This window comes from Littorina saxatilis, linkage group LG5 (assembly GCF_037325665.1).
Source record: "Littorina saxatilis isolate snail1 linkage group LG5, US_GU_Lsax_2.0, whole genome shotgun sequence".
Lineage (NCBI taxonomy): Eukaryota > Metazoa > Mollusca > Gastropoda > Littorinimorpha > Littorinidae > Littorina > Littorina saxatilis.
In genome coordinates this window covers 7057830-7072706 of record NC_090249.1, presented here as the reverse complement: position 1 = coordinate 7072706, position 14877 = coordinate 7057830, and the positions used below count along the sequence as shown (strand labels likewise).

The 14877-nt window shown below is 41.8% G+C and overlaps 1 protein-coding gene and 1 non-coding gene across 2 annotated transcripts; one reads left to right on the top strand and one right to left on the bottom strand.

Annotated features, from left to right (window-relative positions):
* The first annotated feature begins 2070 nt into the window (after window positions 1–2070).
* Trnat-agu (transfer RNA threonine (anticodon AGU)) lies at window positions 2071–2144 on the top strand. The gene has a single exon. It is a non-coding gene; the product is annotated as a tRNA-Thr (tRNA).
* Window positions 2145–3106: 962 nt separating this feature from the next.
* LOC138965810 (brorin-like) lies at window positions 3107–9375 on the bottom strand. The gene is made up of 4 exons (XM_070337905.1): window positions 9215–9375; window positions 7465–7594; window positions 4051–4160; window positions 3107–3260 (listed from the first exon to the last, which is right to left on the bottom strand). Exons 1-4 carry the CDS (start codon window positions 9276–9278, stop codon window positions 3220–3222), a joined length of 345 nt encoding a protein of 114 aa, XP_070194006.1. The 5' UTR covers window positions 9279–9375; the 3' UTR covers window positions 3107–3219.
* Between the last annotated feature and the right edge of the window lie 5502 nt (window positions 9376–14877).

Genomic DNA, 14877 nt, shown 5'->3' with positions numbered 1-14877 from the left:
AGTACCTTCGTACGAACTCAGACACTCACACAGACACACACAGGTACAAACAGACACAGACACAAACACACAGACAGACGCTCAGTAATGAAATACAATTTCAAGATAAACACTTCTTTATTTAAATCTGATATAGCACGCGCACAACATGGAATTGATTGGTGCCTCAATCCGATAACGACGGCCAAACAGCTCAAACATGGCTCAAGAAAAGTCAAAATGATCACGTGGCTGCTGTTGTGTAATGAAGAACTGTATACCGTACTTTTCGGACTATAAGGCGATACTTTTTTTTTCACTTAAAATCGTGGGGTCGCCTTATACACGACGTCGCCTTATTCTCGGATAACATAGCCATAGGTTTCACGAGCATTGTGAACTTGAAATCAATGAGCAACTAACAACCATTATTTAAGTGAACACAATCCAAGCAATGTTGATCGCCGAAAAAATTACCTCAACAATAGTTGCGTTGAAACACGACAGTCGACAGTCGGTCTCTTGACACTTCAACTTGCACTTCGACTTTACCACTGTCAATATGCCGAAAACGAAGAGAGCTTCATACGACGCTGCCTTCAAGATTAATGCCATCGATCTTGCGATACGACTGGAGAGCAACCGAAAGGCAGCTTTCGAACTAGGCCTGAACGAATCCATGGTTTGCAAATGGCGTAAACAGAGAGATCAGCCGTCAACGGCATCAGGAAAGCTAGCATCATCGAAGCAGACGGTCAAGCCGACAACGCTGTAGCAGACGACGATACCGAACAGGAAACGGAAGATGAGGACACAGCTGGAGCATCGACTTCGACGGGTGGGGACCGCTCGGGTTCCATGTCAGCAGCGGCTTTCATGAACTTCTTTTGTTCAGACTCTGAGGGTTCAGATTTCTCTGAATTTTCTGGGAGTGAGAGTGACGACGACGACGACAACGAGTGACGATTGAGGTACCGCTGATCTCCTTCCCTGACTTTCTGTTTGAAACAGTGTTTCGTGCCGATTTTGAGCGGTCGCCATGTTTGATCTGACATTGATGTTGTTTTTTGGTTTTTTTTCCTACGTACGATGTTTTTCCTCATTTTTTTATATTTAGTCAAGTTTTGACTAAATATTTTAACATCGAGGGGGAATCGAAACGAGGGTATGGTGTATGTGTGTGCGTGTGTGTGTGTGTGTGTGTGTGTGTGTAGAGCGATTCAGACTAAACTACTGGGCCGATCTTTATGAAATTTGACATGAGAGTTCCTGGGTATGAAATCCCCGAACGTTTTTTTCATTTTTTTGATAAATGTCTTTGATGACGTCATATCCGGCTTTTCGTGAAAGTTGAGGCGGCACTGTCACGCCCTCATTTTTCAACCAAATTGGTTAAAATTTTGGTCAAGTAATCTTCGACGAAGCCCGGGGTTCGGTATTGCATTTCAGCTTGGTGGCTTAAAAATTAATTAATGACTTAGGTCATTAAAAATCTGAAAATTGTAAAAAAAAATAAAAATTTATAAAACGATCCAAATTTACGTTTATCTTATTCTCCATCATTTGCTGATTCCAAAAACATATAAATATGTTATATTCGGATTAAAAACAAGCTCCGAAAATTAAATATATAAAAATTATTATCAACATTTTTTTTTTCAAAATCAATTTAAAAACATTTTCATCTTATTCCTTGTCGGTTCCTGATTCCAAAAATATATAGATATGATATGTTTGGATTAAAAACACGCTCAGAAAGTTAAAACGAACAGAGGTACAGAAAAGCGTGCTATCCTTCTCAGCGCAACGAATATCCCGCTCTTCTTGTCAATTCCACGGGCACTGCCTTTGCCACGGGCGGTGGAGTGACGATGCTACGAGTATACGGTCTTGCTGCGTTGCGTTGCGTTGAGTTTCATTCTGTGAGTTCGACAGCTACTTGACTAAATGTTGTATTTTCGCCTTACGCGACTTGTTTTTCTTTCATGCCGTCGCCTTATGCACGACACCATCGCCTTATCCATGGCATCGCCTTATTCTAGGATTTTTTCAGCGCCTTATAGTCCAAAAAGTACGGAACATACCCTATCTGGCGCCATAGCTCAGTTGATTAGAGCGTCTGCCTAGTAAGCAGAAGGTCGAGGGTTCGAATCCCTCTGGTGCCTGCCTTTTTGTTGTTCAGCGGTTTTCATCATTTAAACTCAGACGGTTCATGCTGGATTAGAATAACAAACCTTCGCACAGTCTCTCTCTCTCTCTCTCTCTCTCTCTCTCACACACACACACACTGTCGCTGTCACTATTATACAGTGTTTTCCTCTTTTTCTTGTGGTAAGTATAACATCGGTATGAACGTATTTAATAAGTAGTCATCCGGCAAGTATAGGCACCCTGCCAACCAAAATAATTATTGCCACGCGGCCGACCGCTTCTCTCTCTCTCTCTCTCTCACTCACTCACTCTCTCCCGGAATTTGTGAGAGTCCCAATGAGTCTCAATACTTTCAAAAAACACATTTCACTGTATTTAATGTAAATTACGAAAAATCACAGTGATGGAAGACTTCGTTTGGTTATATTTTCATTTGTCCAAAGCATCAGTGTTCATTATATCCACACAAAAACACTCAAAGCTTTGATAACACATTTACTGATGCATGTGTATTCAGCATTGTTTTCACTACGTTACATATACGACGCTTTATATTTGTGTATAATATGTAATGTGTAAATATTCATATGTTGTTGTTTTTCTCTACCTTTTTTTTCTACGTTAATATCCGTGTAAATATGTGATTAGATTAGTCCCCTCTCTGGGCGAGGGCTGGTTGAAAAAAAGCTCGTTGTATTGCTTATGCCACAACCCTCGAAAAATAAAATTTGATTTGATTTGATTTGATTTGATCTTTCTCTTCCTCTCTCTAATTCTCTCTCTCCATTCATCCTCCCCCCCCCCCCACACACACACACATATTTTTTGTTGCATTCCCTCTCTGACACTGAATTGCCGGGTTTCAAACTACCGGGTTTCAAACTACACACACACACACATACACACACTGCACAAACCAAGACAGGCAGACAGACAGGCAAACAAACAATCATACAAACATAGTCGAATCGCAGTGGCCCTTTGAAACCAACATTTATTGACCGCCAAACATTAAGATAGAGAGAAAAAAAAAACACAAGCAATTTCGGGCAGTGTTAGAGGAGTTGTCTCAGAGTCCGGTCTGTGTATCTAAGGCGCCTCGGAAAGGGTCTTAATGTCCAGAGTGACGCCTGCAAGAAAAGATACATTGCAAAATAATAAATGATAAAATAATATGTGTTCATGTCCGAGGGACCATTTTGTAAACTTTATGTGGCGAATCTGGCCAAGAGAGAGAGAGAGAGAGAGAGAGAGAGAGACACACAGACACAGACACAGATAGCGAGACAGATAGACAGACTGACAGACAGACATCCGGACAGACAGACAGACAGACAGACAGACCGACTGACTGACTGATCTTTAATACACACGGATAGCGGTTTTAGGCACATCCTAGTCTGACAACCTGTCCTTAAAAACAGAGACAGACAGACAGACAAACAGACAGACAGACATAGACAGACAGACATACAAACAGACAGACAGACAGACAGACAGAGAAAGAAACAGACAGACAGACACACTGACAGAGAGCAGACTTACAGACAGAGACACAGAGAGACAGACAGACAGACAGCTAGACAGACACTGAGACAGACAGACACAGACAGACAGACAGAGACAGACAGACAGACAAACAGACAGACAGACATAGACAGACAGACATACAAACAGAGAGCAGACTTACAGACAGACAAAGACAGACAGACAGACAGACACAGACAGACAGACAGACAGACAGACAGACAGACAAACAGAGACAGACAGACAAACAGACAGACAGAGAGCAGACTTACAGACAGAGACACAGACAGACAGACAGACAAAGACAGACAGACAGACAGACACAGACAGACAGACAGACAGACAGACAGACAGACAAACAGAGACAGACAGACAGACAGAAAGCAGACTTACAGCCGACGAGTGTGCAAGAAAGAGCGCCAAAGCCGTGACAATTGCAGGTGTTACAGTCAACTGCAAACCCCTGGCCAGCTTCGTACATTGTCCCGTTCGGGCCTTCGCACCTGGCCCACAGAGAGATGCACGTATAATAACACGATTAGAGACGTTTCCAACGCACCTTTCCATAGCTACCCCCTGTCTATAAAAATCACTTTGGATCGGTCCCTTGAATTGGTTGGTCGTTACAGCCAGGTGTCTGGTCACAAGTTAGGGGCAAAGGGAGCGAGATGGATGCAACTTTAAAAAAAATACTACTACTTCTACTACTGCTACTTCTTGTACACTACATTGGGGTGTGCACGTTAAAGATCCCACGATTGGCAAAAGGGTCTTTCCTGGCAAAATTGTATAGGCATAGATAAAAATGTCCACCAAAATACCCGTGTGACTTGGAATAATAGGCCGTGAAAAGTAGGATATGCGCCGAAATGGCTGCGATCTGCTGGCCGATGTGAATGCGTGATGTATTGTGTAAAACAAATTCCATCTCACACGGCATAAATAAATCCCTGCGCCTTGAATATGTGCGCGATATAAATTGCATAATTTTTTTAATTTTGTTTTTAAATCCCTGCGCTTAGAACCGTACCCACGGAATACGCGCGATATAAGCCTCATATTGATTGATTGATTGACTTCGTCTACTACTACTACTACTACTACTACTACTACTACTACTACTGCTGCTGCTACTAAAAAAAATAAAAAAATATTTACATGGCGCAAATCCTGACATATTTCTAAGTGCCTTACAATGAGGAAGAACAACAACGCATACACACCTGCACAATCATGTACACGATGAACACTAAACATTTGTGTATTTCAAATTACAACAACAAGAGGTGTTTTTTTTAAGCACGTATGCATAACAGCAGTAGCTGGCAAACGGTAGTAACGGGACAGCAGAGAGCAAGTAAGGATTTCTCCCAGAACGACCGCGTTTTAGCGATGTGCGCAGCTTAAGGGGTTACTTGTGTGTTCAAATCGCTCGTCAGAAACATTACACATTTTGTGCACAGGTTCCTCTAAGCAATATGGACACATCTGTGCAAAGAAAAAAGGGGGTCGACGTATTAACTTTTTTTTTAGAATTTTTTTACTGGGGGTTGTCAAGTACGATTTTGCGAAAAACACTGCGATTTTTAACATGATCCCAACTGACATATTTAGCTCTACAAATAATAAATGAGACATTAGTTTGTGTATATAAATGAATGGAGAGTATAACTTTATCATAAAACGGTACTTATCAACGTGCATTTTCAGAAAATGATCGAGGTTTATCGAGGGCGTACACATAAAATTATCACTCCTTTAGTAGTAAAAACGTATTTAAAAAAAATTCGCGTGTGAGAAACATTACACATTTTGTGCACAGGTTCCTCTAAGCAATATGGACACATCTGTGCAAAGAAAAAAGGGGGTCGACGTATTAATTTTTTTTTTAGAATTTTTTTACCGGGGGTTGTCAAGTACGATTTTGCGAAAAACAATGCGATTCGCGAGGCGTTTGTCCAAGGAATGATGCTGTAACAAATCTGTAAGGCTGGCGAGCCGAATTCCCACACACTGCACTGTCAGAGAAAAAGTCTGTCACGCTACTGTCTGCGTCCCTACGATATTGGCAAAACAGTTTATTATTGCCGTTTAAGAGACCCTCAGTTTTCTTCGGCTTTTCTGTCGGACCCGGGTGGTCAAATCGGCTGTAGGGACGTTAAAGTAAACACAATAACTTATCTCTTTGCGGATGTTTTGCATCGACATGTCACATAATAATAGCTGGTCTTTCTTGTCTACCTCAAAACGGGTTACCGTGCTCAGTCGACAGTGTAAAAGCTGGTCTTTCTGCTCAAAAGAAACAAAAGTTTAATAATAGGTGTTACAAGCATTCTTTCGAGAGAATTTACCAACAGAAACTAGAGATAACAAGAAATTCCTCCGAGGTAGGAAAAACACCCCCGTCCTTACCATTCTCACTGCCACCAACTGAGAAGGTTATTTCCCTTTAACCATTAATATGTCCCTCTATAAGTCCTTGTAGAATCTTAATCCACCAATAACTCCCTAACCGTGTGTTTGACTTGTCCCAATTTTTGTAAGGACCGTCTCAGGAATGTATAGAACCTGTTCACCAAGTTTTGTGACGATCGGTCCGTTCATTCTTGAGATCTATATGCGAACACAAACAAACAAACACATCGACCGAATCCTATACACACCCCTATACCGGGGGTGTAAAAACAAGGAGAACTGTCATTCTGATTAGCATCTCGAAAGACAAAATAGTTTTGATATCTGTGTGTCGTACTTAAAATAATGATGATTGTCAGTGAGGCGATCGAAATGCTAGCTTGTTATCTATAAGAATGTTTTCAATGAAAACTGTCTGTTTAAAATTAGGGTTCTTAACAGAAAAAAATCCACATTGATACAAGAATGGAAAATGGTGAAAAATGTGAGTCAAGAAAGGAAACCGGTGATAGGCTTAAATTATGTAAACTATGTAATACGACTGTAATGCAGTTTGATGTCAAATACATCCAACACAAATTAAGTAAACATTTACTGCAAAAATATCTGATAACTGGCAAATGCTTGTCACTTGTGTCTGCAATACGACAATGGACAGTAAAAGCAACATCAACTGACCGGACAAAGTTAGCAAAACGAAACTAACGGAAAAACGAGTATATAACCCAGTCCAGTCTTCAGTATTAAGCACACAGCTTTTATAAAGACAGTCAAGGTTATGAGTCAAAGCCAGTACTCCGAGTCAACAGCTTCTATCAGGCTGTGCGGTCTACCGTCGTCAGTTCTCTCTCTCTCTCTCTCTCTCTCTCTCTCTCTCTCTCTCTCTCTCTCTCTCTCTCTCTCTCTCTCTCTCTCTCTGTGTAATGTGTGTGTGTATTGGGGGGGGGGGGTAGGAGGTGGTTGTGTGTGTTTGTGTATATATGTCACTGTCTAATACTGTGCCAGGGCATTTCTGTCTTTGTCTGCGACAAGCCCTCTTTCGGCAAAAAACACTGCAAACAGCGCACAGATCAAAAATAGCAACATGTGCATTTTGCAGCAGAGTTTCATGAAGCGCGCGTAAAAGGGGAATCCCCGGGAGTGCCTATTGCTTGAGAAAATTTATAAAAATGAAAATGTAACGAAACCCGAAAATGTGGCTGTTTGTCGGTAGGCTTGATATTTATCACTCGTATCATAGGAGTATTTGAAGTGACTTCCACAAGCAGCGAAAACGCAGAAATGGCTATTTTGACCCATTTGCATTTGACCAGACAGTACCGGCCAACCGCACACTACCTTAACACACGTACAGGGTGCACGTGTGTACATATAAGAAATGAAGAAACTTACCCCGTGTATCCCGGGCAAATGTCCTGTGAACACTCGGGTCCATCATCGGAACAGAAACACATACACCCGTTGGGACCCAGGTAGGGTTCCTCGCCAGCCTCCTTTGTGTTGCCGTCAGCGTCAATGCATTCTGTCAAAACGATAATTATACTCTTCAAAATAAGTTACGGACCAGTCAAGAAAAGGTATCCGTTTTCGTCGTGGACGCGTGTTGCTATATATAGTCCTGCGCTTCTTCTTCTTCTTCTTCTTCTTCTTCTTCTTCTTCTTCTTCTTCTTCTTCTTCTTCTTCTTCTTCTTCTTCTTCTTCTTCTTCTTCTTCTTCTTCTTCTTCTTCTTCTTCTTCTTCTTCTTCTTCTTCTTCTTTTTCTTCTTCTTCAAGTTCTTTTTCTTCTTCCTTTGCTTAGTAATATCTATTGATTGGCTAGTTATTATGACTATCGGTAAAACACTATCAAACAAGCAGCAACATCATCCGCTTGCAACCTGCAACACCCTTCTTGACAAGTGCCCTATTGAATGTGATCGAAAAGAGGGTTGTAATCTAAACAAGGAACCGAAGAACATGATCAGTAAACCGGAAGGAAACACGCGGAATGTGACGTCATGACGCGGTATAGGCCCTTCCTGAGAGCCAGACATGCTGCGGTATGAAGTCTCTTAGGAAGGCAGAAGTGTGTGTGCTACGCTTGTCTTGTGTGCAGCTTCTTCTTCTGTCCGGTTTAGTCGTGGAGGCGTGTTGCTATATCTATAGTCCTGCTGCTTCTTCTTCTTCTTCTTCTTCTTCTTCTTCTTCTTCTTCTACTTCTTCTTCCCCTTCTTTTTCTGCTTCTTCCCCTTCTTTTTCTGCTTCTTCTTCTTCTTCTTCAACCGTAGCACACACATTTCTGCCTTCCTAAGAGGCTTCATACCGCAGCATGTCTGGCTCTTAGGAAGGGCCTATACCGCGTCATGGCGTGACATTCCGCGTGTTTCCTTCCGGTTTACTGATCATGTTCTTCGGTTCCTTGTTTAGATTACAACCCTCTTTTCGATCACATTCAATAGGGCACTTGTCAAGAAGGGTGTTGCAGATTGCGAGCGGATGATGTTGCTGCTTGTTTTGATAGTGTTTTACCGATAGTCATAATAACTAGCCAATCAATAAATATTACTAAGCAAAAGAAGAAGAAGAAGAAGAAGAAGAAGGAAGGAAACACGCGGAATGTCACGCCATGACGCGGTATAGGCCTTTCCTAAGAACCAGACCTGCTGCGGTATAAAGCCTCTTAGGAAGGCAGAAATCGTGTGTGCTACGGGTGTCTTCTTCTTCTACTTCTTCTACTTCGTTCATGAGGTGCAACTCCCCCGTACACTCGTGTTTTGCACGAGCGGGTTTTTAAGTGTATGACCGGTTCCCCTCGCCATTTAGTCAGCCATACTCAGTTTTCGGTGCTACATTGCATTATTTCGTCAGTGTGTCGGCTTTCACACACAGGCTGGTGAGCACAGTGCATGACCCTTGACTTCTACTTTGGAAAACGAAGAAATAAACAGTAACAGGAGCAGCAGCTACATACACAATGACAAGAGCGACAGCAGCAATACCACCACCACAGCCAAACAACAACAGCGACCAGGACAACAAAATCACCACTTGAACCGACGACAACAACAACAACAACAACAACAACAACAACAACAACAACAACAACAACAAAGAGAACGAGAAGGACGATGACTAGGACGAAAACAACAATGAACAACCTACCTGAATTGACATGGACGAAGAGAAAAGCGAGTGCCATGGACAAAGCGACCACTGACTTCATCATGATTGTGCAATTTCTGTCCGCTGCAAGATGTCTAAAGAAGGGTGATGCACGTAGTTGTGTCTCTGCCTGGAGTTAACGTTCTCTTTGGGGGAAAGACTGCATGCTTTATATATATACAGTGCTGCGGAAAAGGTCATGTAATTGCATAGCATTTAACAGTTTTAAAGCTGGTGCTAACTTACTTTCCCCCCCCCACACACACACACACACACACACACACACACACACACACACACACACACACACACACACACACACACACACACACACACACACACACACACACACACACTGGATTTCTCATATGCCAGGGTCATTTACTACCCTAATAAAACGAAGAGTCTGGCAGATGGCGGGTAGTGTCACATATGTATCCAGTGGTCTTTTTTGGCGTGCAGAGATCGACTCATTAGCTTCGCAGGTTTAACATCGTTTTGCAATAAATACAACTGTTTCTGTTCATTATCTCCTTATTATTTGCATGCTCGTCCACGTTAAAGGTTGATGTCCTCTTGAGTGTTGAGTTTTATCCGCGATTAGTCGCTGCAATAACTAGCTTTTATTGTTTTTTACATTCTGTTATCACAAGTTTAATGAAAGGTTAACGAGGGCGGTAGCGGAGGCCTGGGACCTGTGTCCCCTAGGTATGTGTGTATGTGCGTCTGTAGAAAGCATATATATATATTAGATATATATATACAGGGTGTACCACAAAAAGAGGGACAAAAAGAAACTGTAATAGTTTCTACAAATACAAGAATTTTCGCAAGATTTTTTTCACCAGATGTGGACAACATCTCAAATTTTTATTATACCAAAGCATTTCGAAATCGAAGAACATTTGGTTGGTCTTGTCAGTAATTGATGACATGTTCAATCCAGGCCCCGCGCTGCTGGATGACGTGGGCCACAAAAAGAGGGACAAAATCAAACTCTCATATTTTCTAAGAAAATAATTGTTTCTTTCTGATTTTCAGGTGATATATCCAGAAGACCTGTAAGTTTTATCTGACAGAAGAATGGACCCCTACGATCACTTTTCCGTCGAAGAGAGGACCAAGATTGTGGAACTGTAAGTCGCCTACTCTGGTTCAAAGACAGTTTCGACGCGAACACCCTGGAAAGAAAATACCACATCGTCATACTATCACACGCTTGGTTGATAAGTTCAGAAACACTGGTAGTGTGGTTAACAACAACAAAGGACATTCTGGTCAGAACTTGAAGAAACAATTATTTTCTTAGAAAATATGAGAGTTTGATTTTGTCCCTCTTTTTGTGGCCCACCCTGTATATATATATATATACACATCTTAAATGTACTGAACCGATTTTGTTGTTGAAAATTGATATATACATATTTAAAGGTACTGAACTTGTCAAATCCAGGTGCACGGAGCCCCTGGGGCTTTTAGTCATACCTCAGGCAGCTATCCGTCAGAAGAACTACCAAGTTCCATTGACTTGCACCCAAAGAGTCAAGAACTGCGATTTTTTTACGAATTATTTTCGTACTCGGACCCGGCTGGTCTTGACCTATTTTTGGATCTAAATTTAGATCAGGTAGATCACCACATCATGCACAAAAAGACACGTCACTGAGCAAACTATGTCAGACATCATCATGAGTTTGTGTAAAACAAAATGGAGGCCGGAATCACTCAGTTGAATCGAACTCCGACCAAACACCACGTAAAAACTAGGTTAATTTATGCACTCGCGTGAACAAGAAACTGTCGAGCTTCACAGATGTCGTCGTTGGGTAGTTTTGGTTTGTTTTACTACCATAGGAGGATTTTTGAACTGTAAATGCACTCAGCTGCAACAAAAACGCAAAACGAAGGCTGTGAGCTGCACTGTGCCTCTAAGGCATTTTCCTGTGTCCCTTTATGACATTTTGATACCTTTTTTTGGTGCCGTCATTTTCACAGAGACAGAGACAGAGAGAGAGGAGGGAGGGAGGGAGAGAGAGAGAGAGAGAGAGAGAGAGAGAGAGAGAGAGAGAGAGAGAGAGAGAGTGAGACAGAGAGAGAGAGAGAGAGAGAGAGAGAATTGAATTGAATTGAACTTTATTTAACAAGAATTAAGATTTAAGGCTACGCCTTTTCTTACAATCTGTCCTTGGGACGCACAGGCACACAATGATACAATTGAAAAATTCAAAATTTAAAAAGTTAAAAAGTTTACCAACAAAAGGAGGTCAGAAAACTTCAGCACGTGATGATAAAGATGACGATGATGATGATGATGATGATGATGATGATGATGATGATGAAGATGAGGCATGAAGAGCATACATATGTGGTTATTCATAAAATCAGAGAGAGAGAGAGAGAGAGAGAGAGAGAGAGAGAGAGAGAGAGAGAGAGAGAGAGAGAGAGAGAGAGAGAGAGAGAGAGAGAGAGAGATGCATAGCATTGATTTGTTCTCGTCAAAAACGTGCATCGTATATGCCAAGGCGATCAAGAAAAGAAGAAGAAATCTTACATCCGTAGCTGCTGGTCAGCGCCGCCATTGGGATAGAAATCCACAGTGCCACATGGTGAAATGTATCGGCGTTGCCTGACAAAGCAAGAGGAGCATGCAAAAGCTGATTACAGACATGATGGCTTTTTCTAACAATTCTACGCATTTATGCTTTACAGGGGCGGATCAGTTGCTTTGTAAGGGGGGGGGGGGGGGCACTTTGAATCGAAAGTGAATGTGATGGGCGCGAGGCGCCCGAATTTGCTAGGGGGGTCCGGGGGCATTTTTTGCCCAAAGAAGCAAAATGGTGCCATCTGGTGCCATTTGAACTTAGAAATGGTCATAGAATCAGCATAGAAAAATCTTTTTTTTTCTTCTTTTTTTTTTTGGGGGGGGGGGGGCACGTGCCCCCTGTGCCCCCCCCTCGTCCGCCCCTGCTTGATGTCTGAGGGTGTTTGTTTGCAACTCACCCTATTAAGCAGGCTTAATGTCATGTCCGCTGCCACGGTAACCGTGAATGATGACCCGCGTTGGAAGCTGGACTTTCACCAGCTTTTGCATGCGAGTGAGGGGCAAGTTCAGGTCCAGACGCTTCGATCCGTTGTCCCGCGTGTGAAGGAAGAAACCCACACCAAGAGCAATGGGACCTTCTGGCAGATTCGGGGAGTTTGTGAACGGACGTTTCAGGGAGAAGCATCCGTACGGTTCGTAGCACACCGACTTTTGCTGACCTGTTCGTACATGAAAAAAGCGCTGCCTGATTCGGAATTAGTAACAATAACAATAAAAACACTTTATTGTCCAATAAAACGAATATTTCAAAATGGAATATTTTTCTTCGAAACGCCTAACCTGCCTGTAAATGATTATAAAATACACATCGAAATAAAAAATACAAGAATATTCAAAAGAAGCACATAAAACACAATTATTGCAACTAACCCTAACTCAGTGTGGTATCAACAATATTGTAATATATAACATTACAATACCGTATTAAATTAGCTAATTAATCTGTATGTATCACCATCAGAATATTGCAATCCATTTTTACATTTAGTCAAGTTTTGACTAAATGTTTTAACATAGAGGGGGAATCGAGACGAGGGTCGTTGTGTATGTGTGTGTGTGTACGTGTCTGTCTGTCTGTCTGTCTGTCTGTCTGTGCGTGTGTGTGTGTGTGTAGACCGATTCAGACCAAACTACTGGACCGATCTTTATGAAATTTGACATGAGAGTTCCTGGGAATGATATCCCCGGACAGTTTTTCTGTTTTTCGATAAATACCTTTGATGACGTCATATCCGGCTTTTTGTAAAAGTGTAGGCGGCACTGTTACACCCTCATTTTTCAATCAAATTGGTTGAAATTTTGGCCAAGCAATCTTCGACAAAGGCCGGACTTCGGTATTGCATTTCAGCTTGGTGGCTTAAAAATTAATTAATGACTTTGGACTTTGGTCATTAAAAATCTGAAAATTGTAAAAAAAAATTATTCTTTTAAAACGATCCAAATTTACGTTCATCTTATTCTTCATCATTTTCTGATTCCAAAAACATATAAATATGTTATATTTGGATTAAAAACAAGCTCTGAAAATTAACAATATAAAAATTATGATCAAAATTAAATTTTCGAAATCAATTTAAAAACACTTTCATCTTATTCCTTGTCCGTTCCTGATTCCAAAAACAGTAAGCCTCCCGTAAACCATCACAGAGCTCCCCGAGCGTCTACATACAGTACAAGCATACTTCCATTTGAACGCTCACCGAACGGGAACATCCTGGCTGCTTTCTGTCGAGCGTGAGAAATTTCAAAGAATTTATTTTCGTGGATTTGGCTTGCTACAACAATGGCGCCTCGTTTTGGTGCTGGACGGCTGTTATGATACTGGAAATCACGCCCGGGCAGTAAGCCTCCCGTAAACCATCACAGATACTGTCAGGCTTTTACACACAGTACAAACACGCTTCCATTTGAACACTCACCGAACGGGAACATCCTAGGTGCCCTACGTAAAGAGCGAGCAATTTTCAAAGAAATAATTTTTCGGATTGTCTCCATCTCAATCGGACCCATCCTGAACTCAGGTCAAAAATGAGTTACTTCCCTTCAACTGGCGATAGCCGTGGAGCGATGATTATCCGAATGATTCGGACCGTGGTGCGTTTTGGCGCTAGACCTAACTTTTAAAATATAAATAATAAATTCTCAGCTTGTTACACAAACATTCTTAAATAATAAAAGAATTCTTTTTTCATCAAGACAAGATCAGTACAATTCAAAGTTTTGAAAGTTTGAAAAGCCCGAAAGCAGGGTCACGCAAGGTCGTGATTTTCATAGCAGACGACGGTTTATAGGCAGTCAAAAGCCATCGCTAGAGTTCTTATGAATCACATTCGTTTTTTTCGTGAAAAGTCAGAGGTACATAACGTGCTATTGCAGATAAGCTCACAGCGAGCCCCATTCAAATTACAAACTGACGACTACATTGTGAAAAAGGGAAACTGGATCACACGGGTTCACGATGGCTCAGGGGTAAGATAAACCACGCAAAAATAAATTCTTTGAAAATTGCTCGCTCTTTACGTAGGGCACCTAGGATGTTCCCGTTTGGTGAGCGTTCAAATGGAAGGGTGTTTGTACTGTGTGTAAAAGCCTGACAGTATCTGTGATGGAGTTTACGGGAGGCGTACTGTGCTGACCTAGCTGACAAAAAAAAAAAAAAAAAAAAAAAAAAAAAAAAGAGACGTTGATCGCTACAAGAGACTCCAAGCCGCGGTTAGGTTCGAAATAAAGAGAGCCAATAGTACGTACCTTGAAGAAGTCATTAGCGCGGACTACGCCACAAACCCAAAGAAATTCTGGGCTCACGTAAAAGCAAGAGGGCAGGAGTCTGTTGGGGTTGCTCCGCTGAAGAACCAGGATGGTTTCCTGAAGAGCGATAACATCAGCAAGGCGGAGATACTTCAATCCCAATTCCAGTCTGTGTTTACAACGGAAGACCTATCGAGCATCCCAAACAAAGGCACGAGCAAACATCCCGCCCGGGATAGCATCAAAGTATCCGAAGCAGGCGTCCGGAAGCTACTCTTGAATCTGCGTACTAACAAAGCCACAGGACCCGACG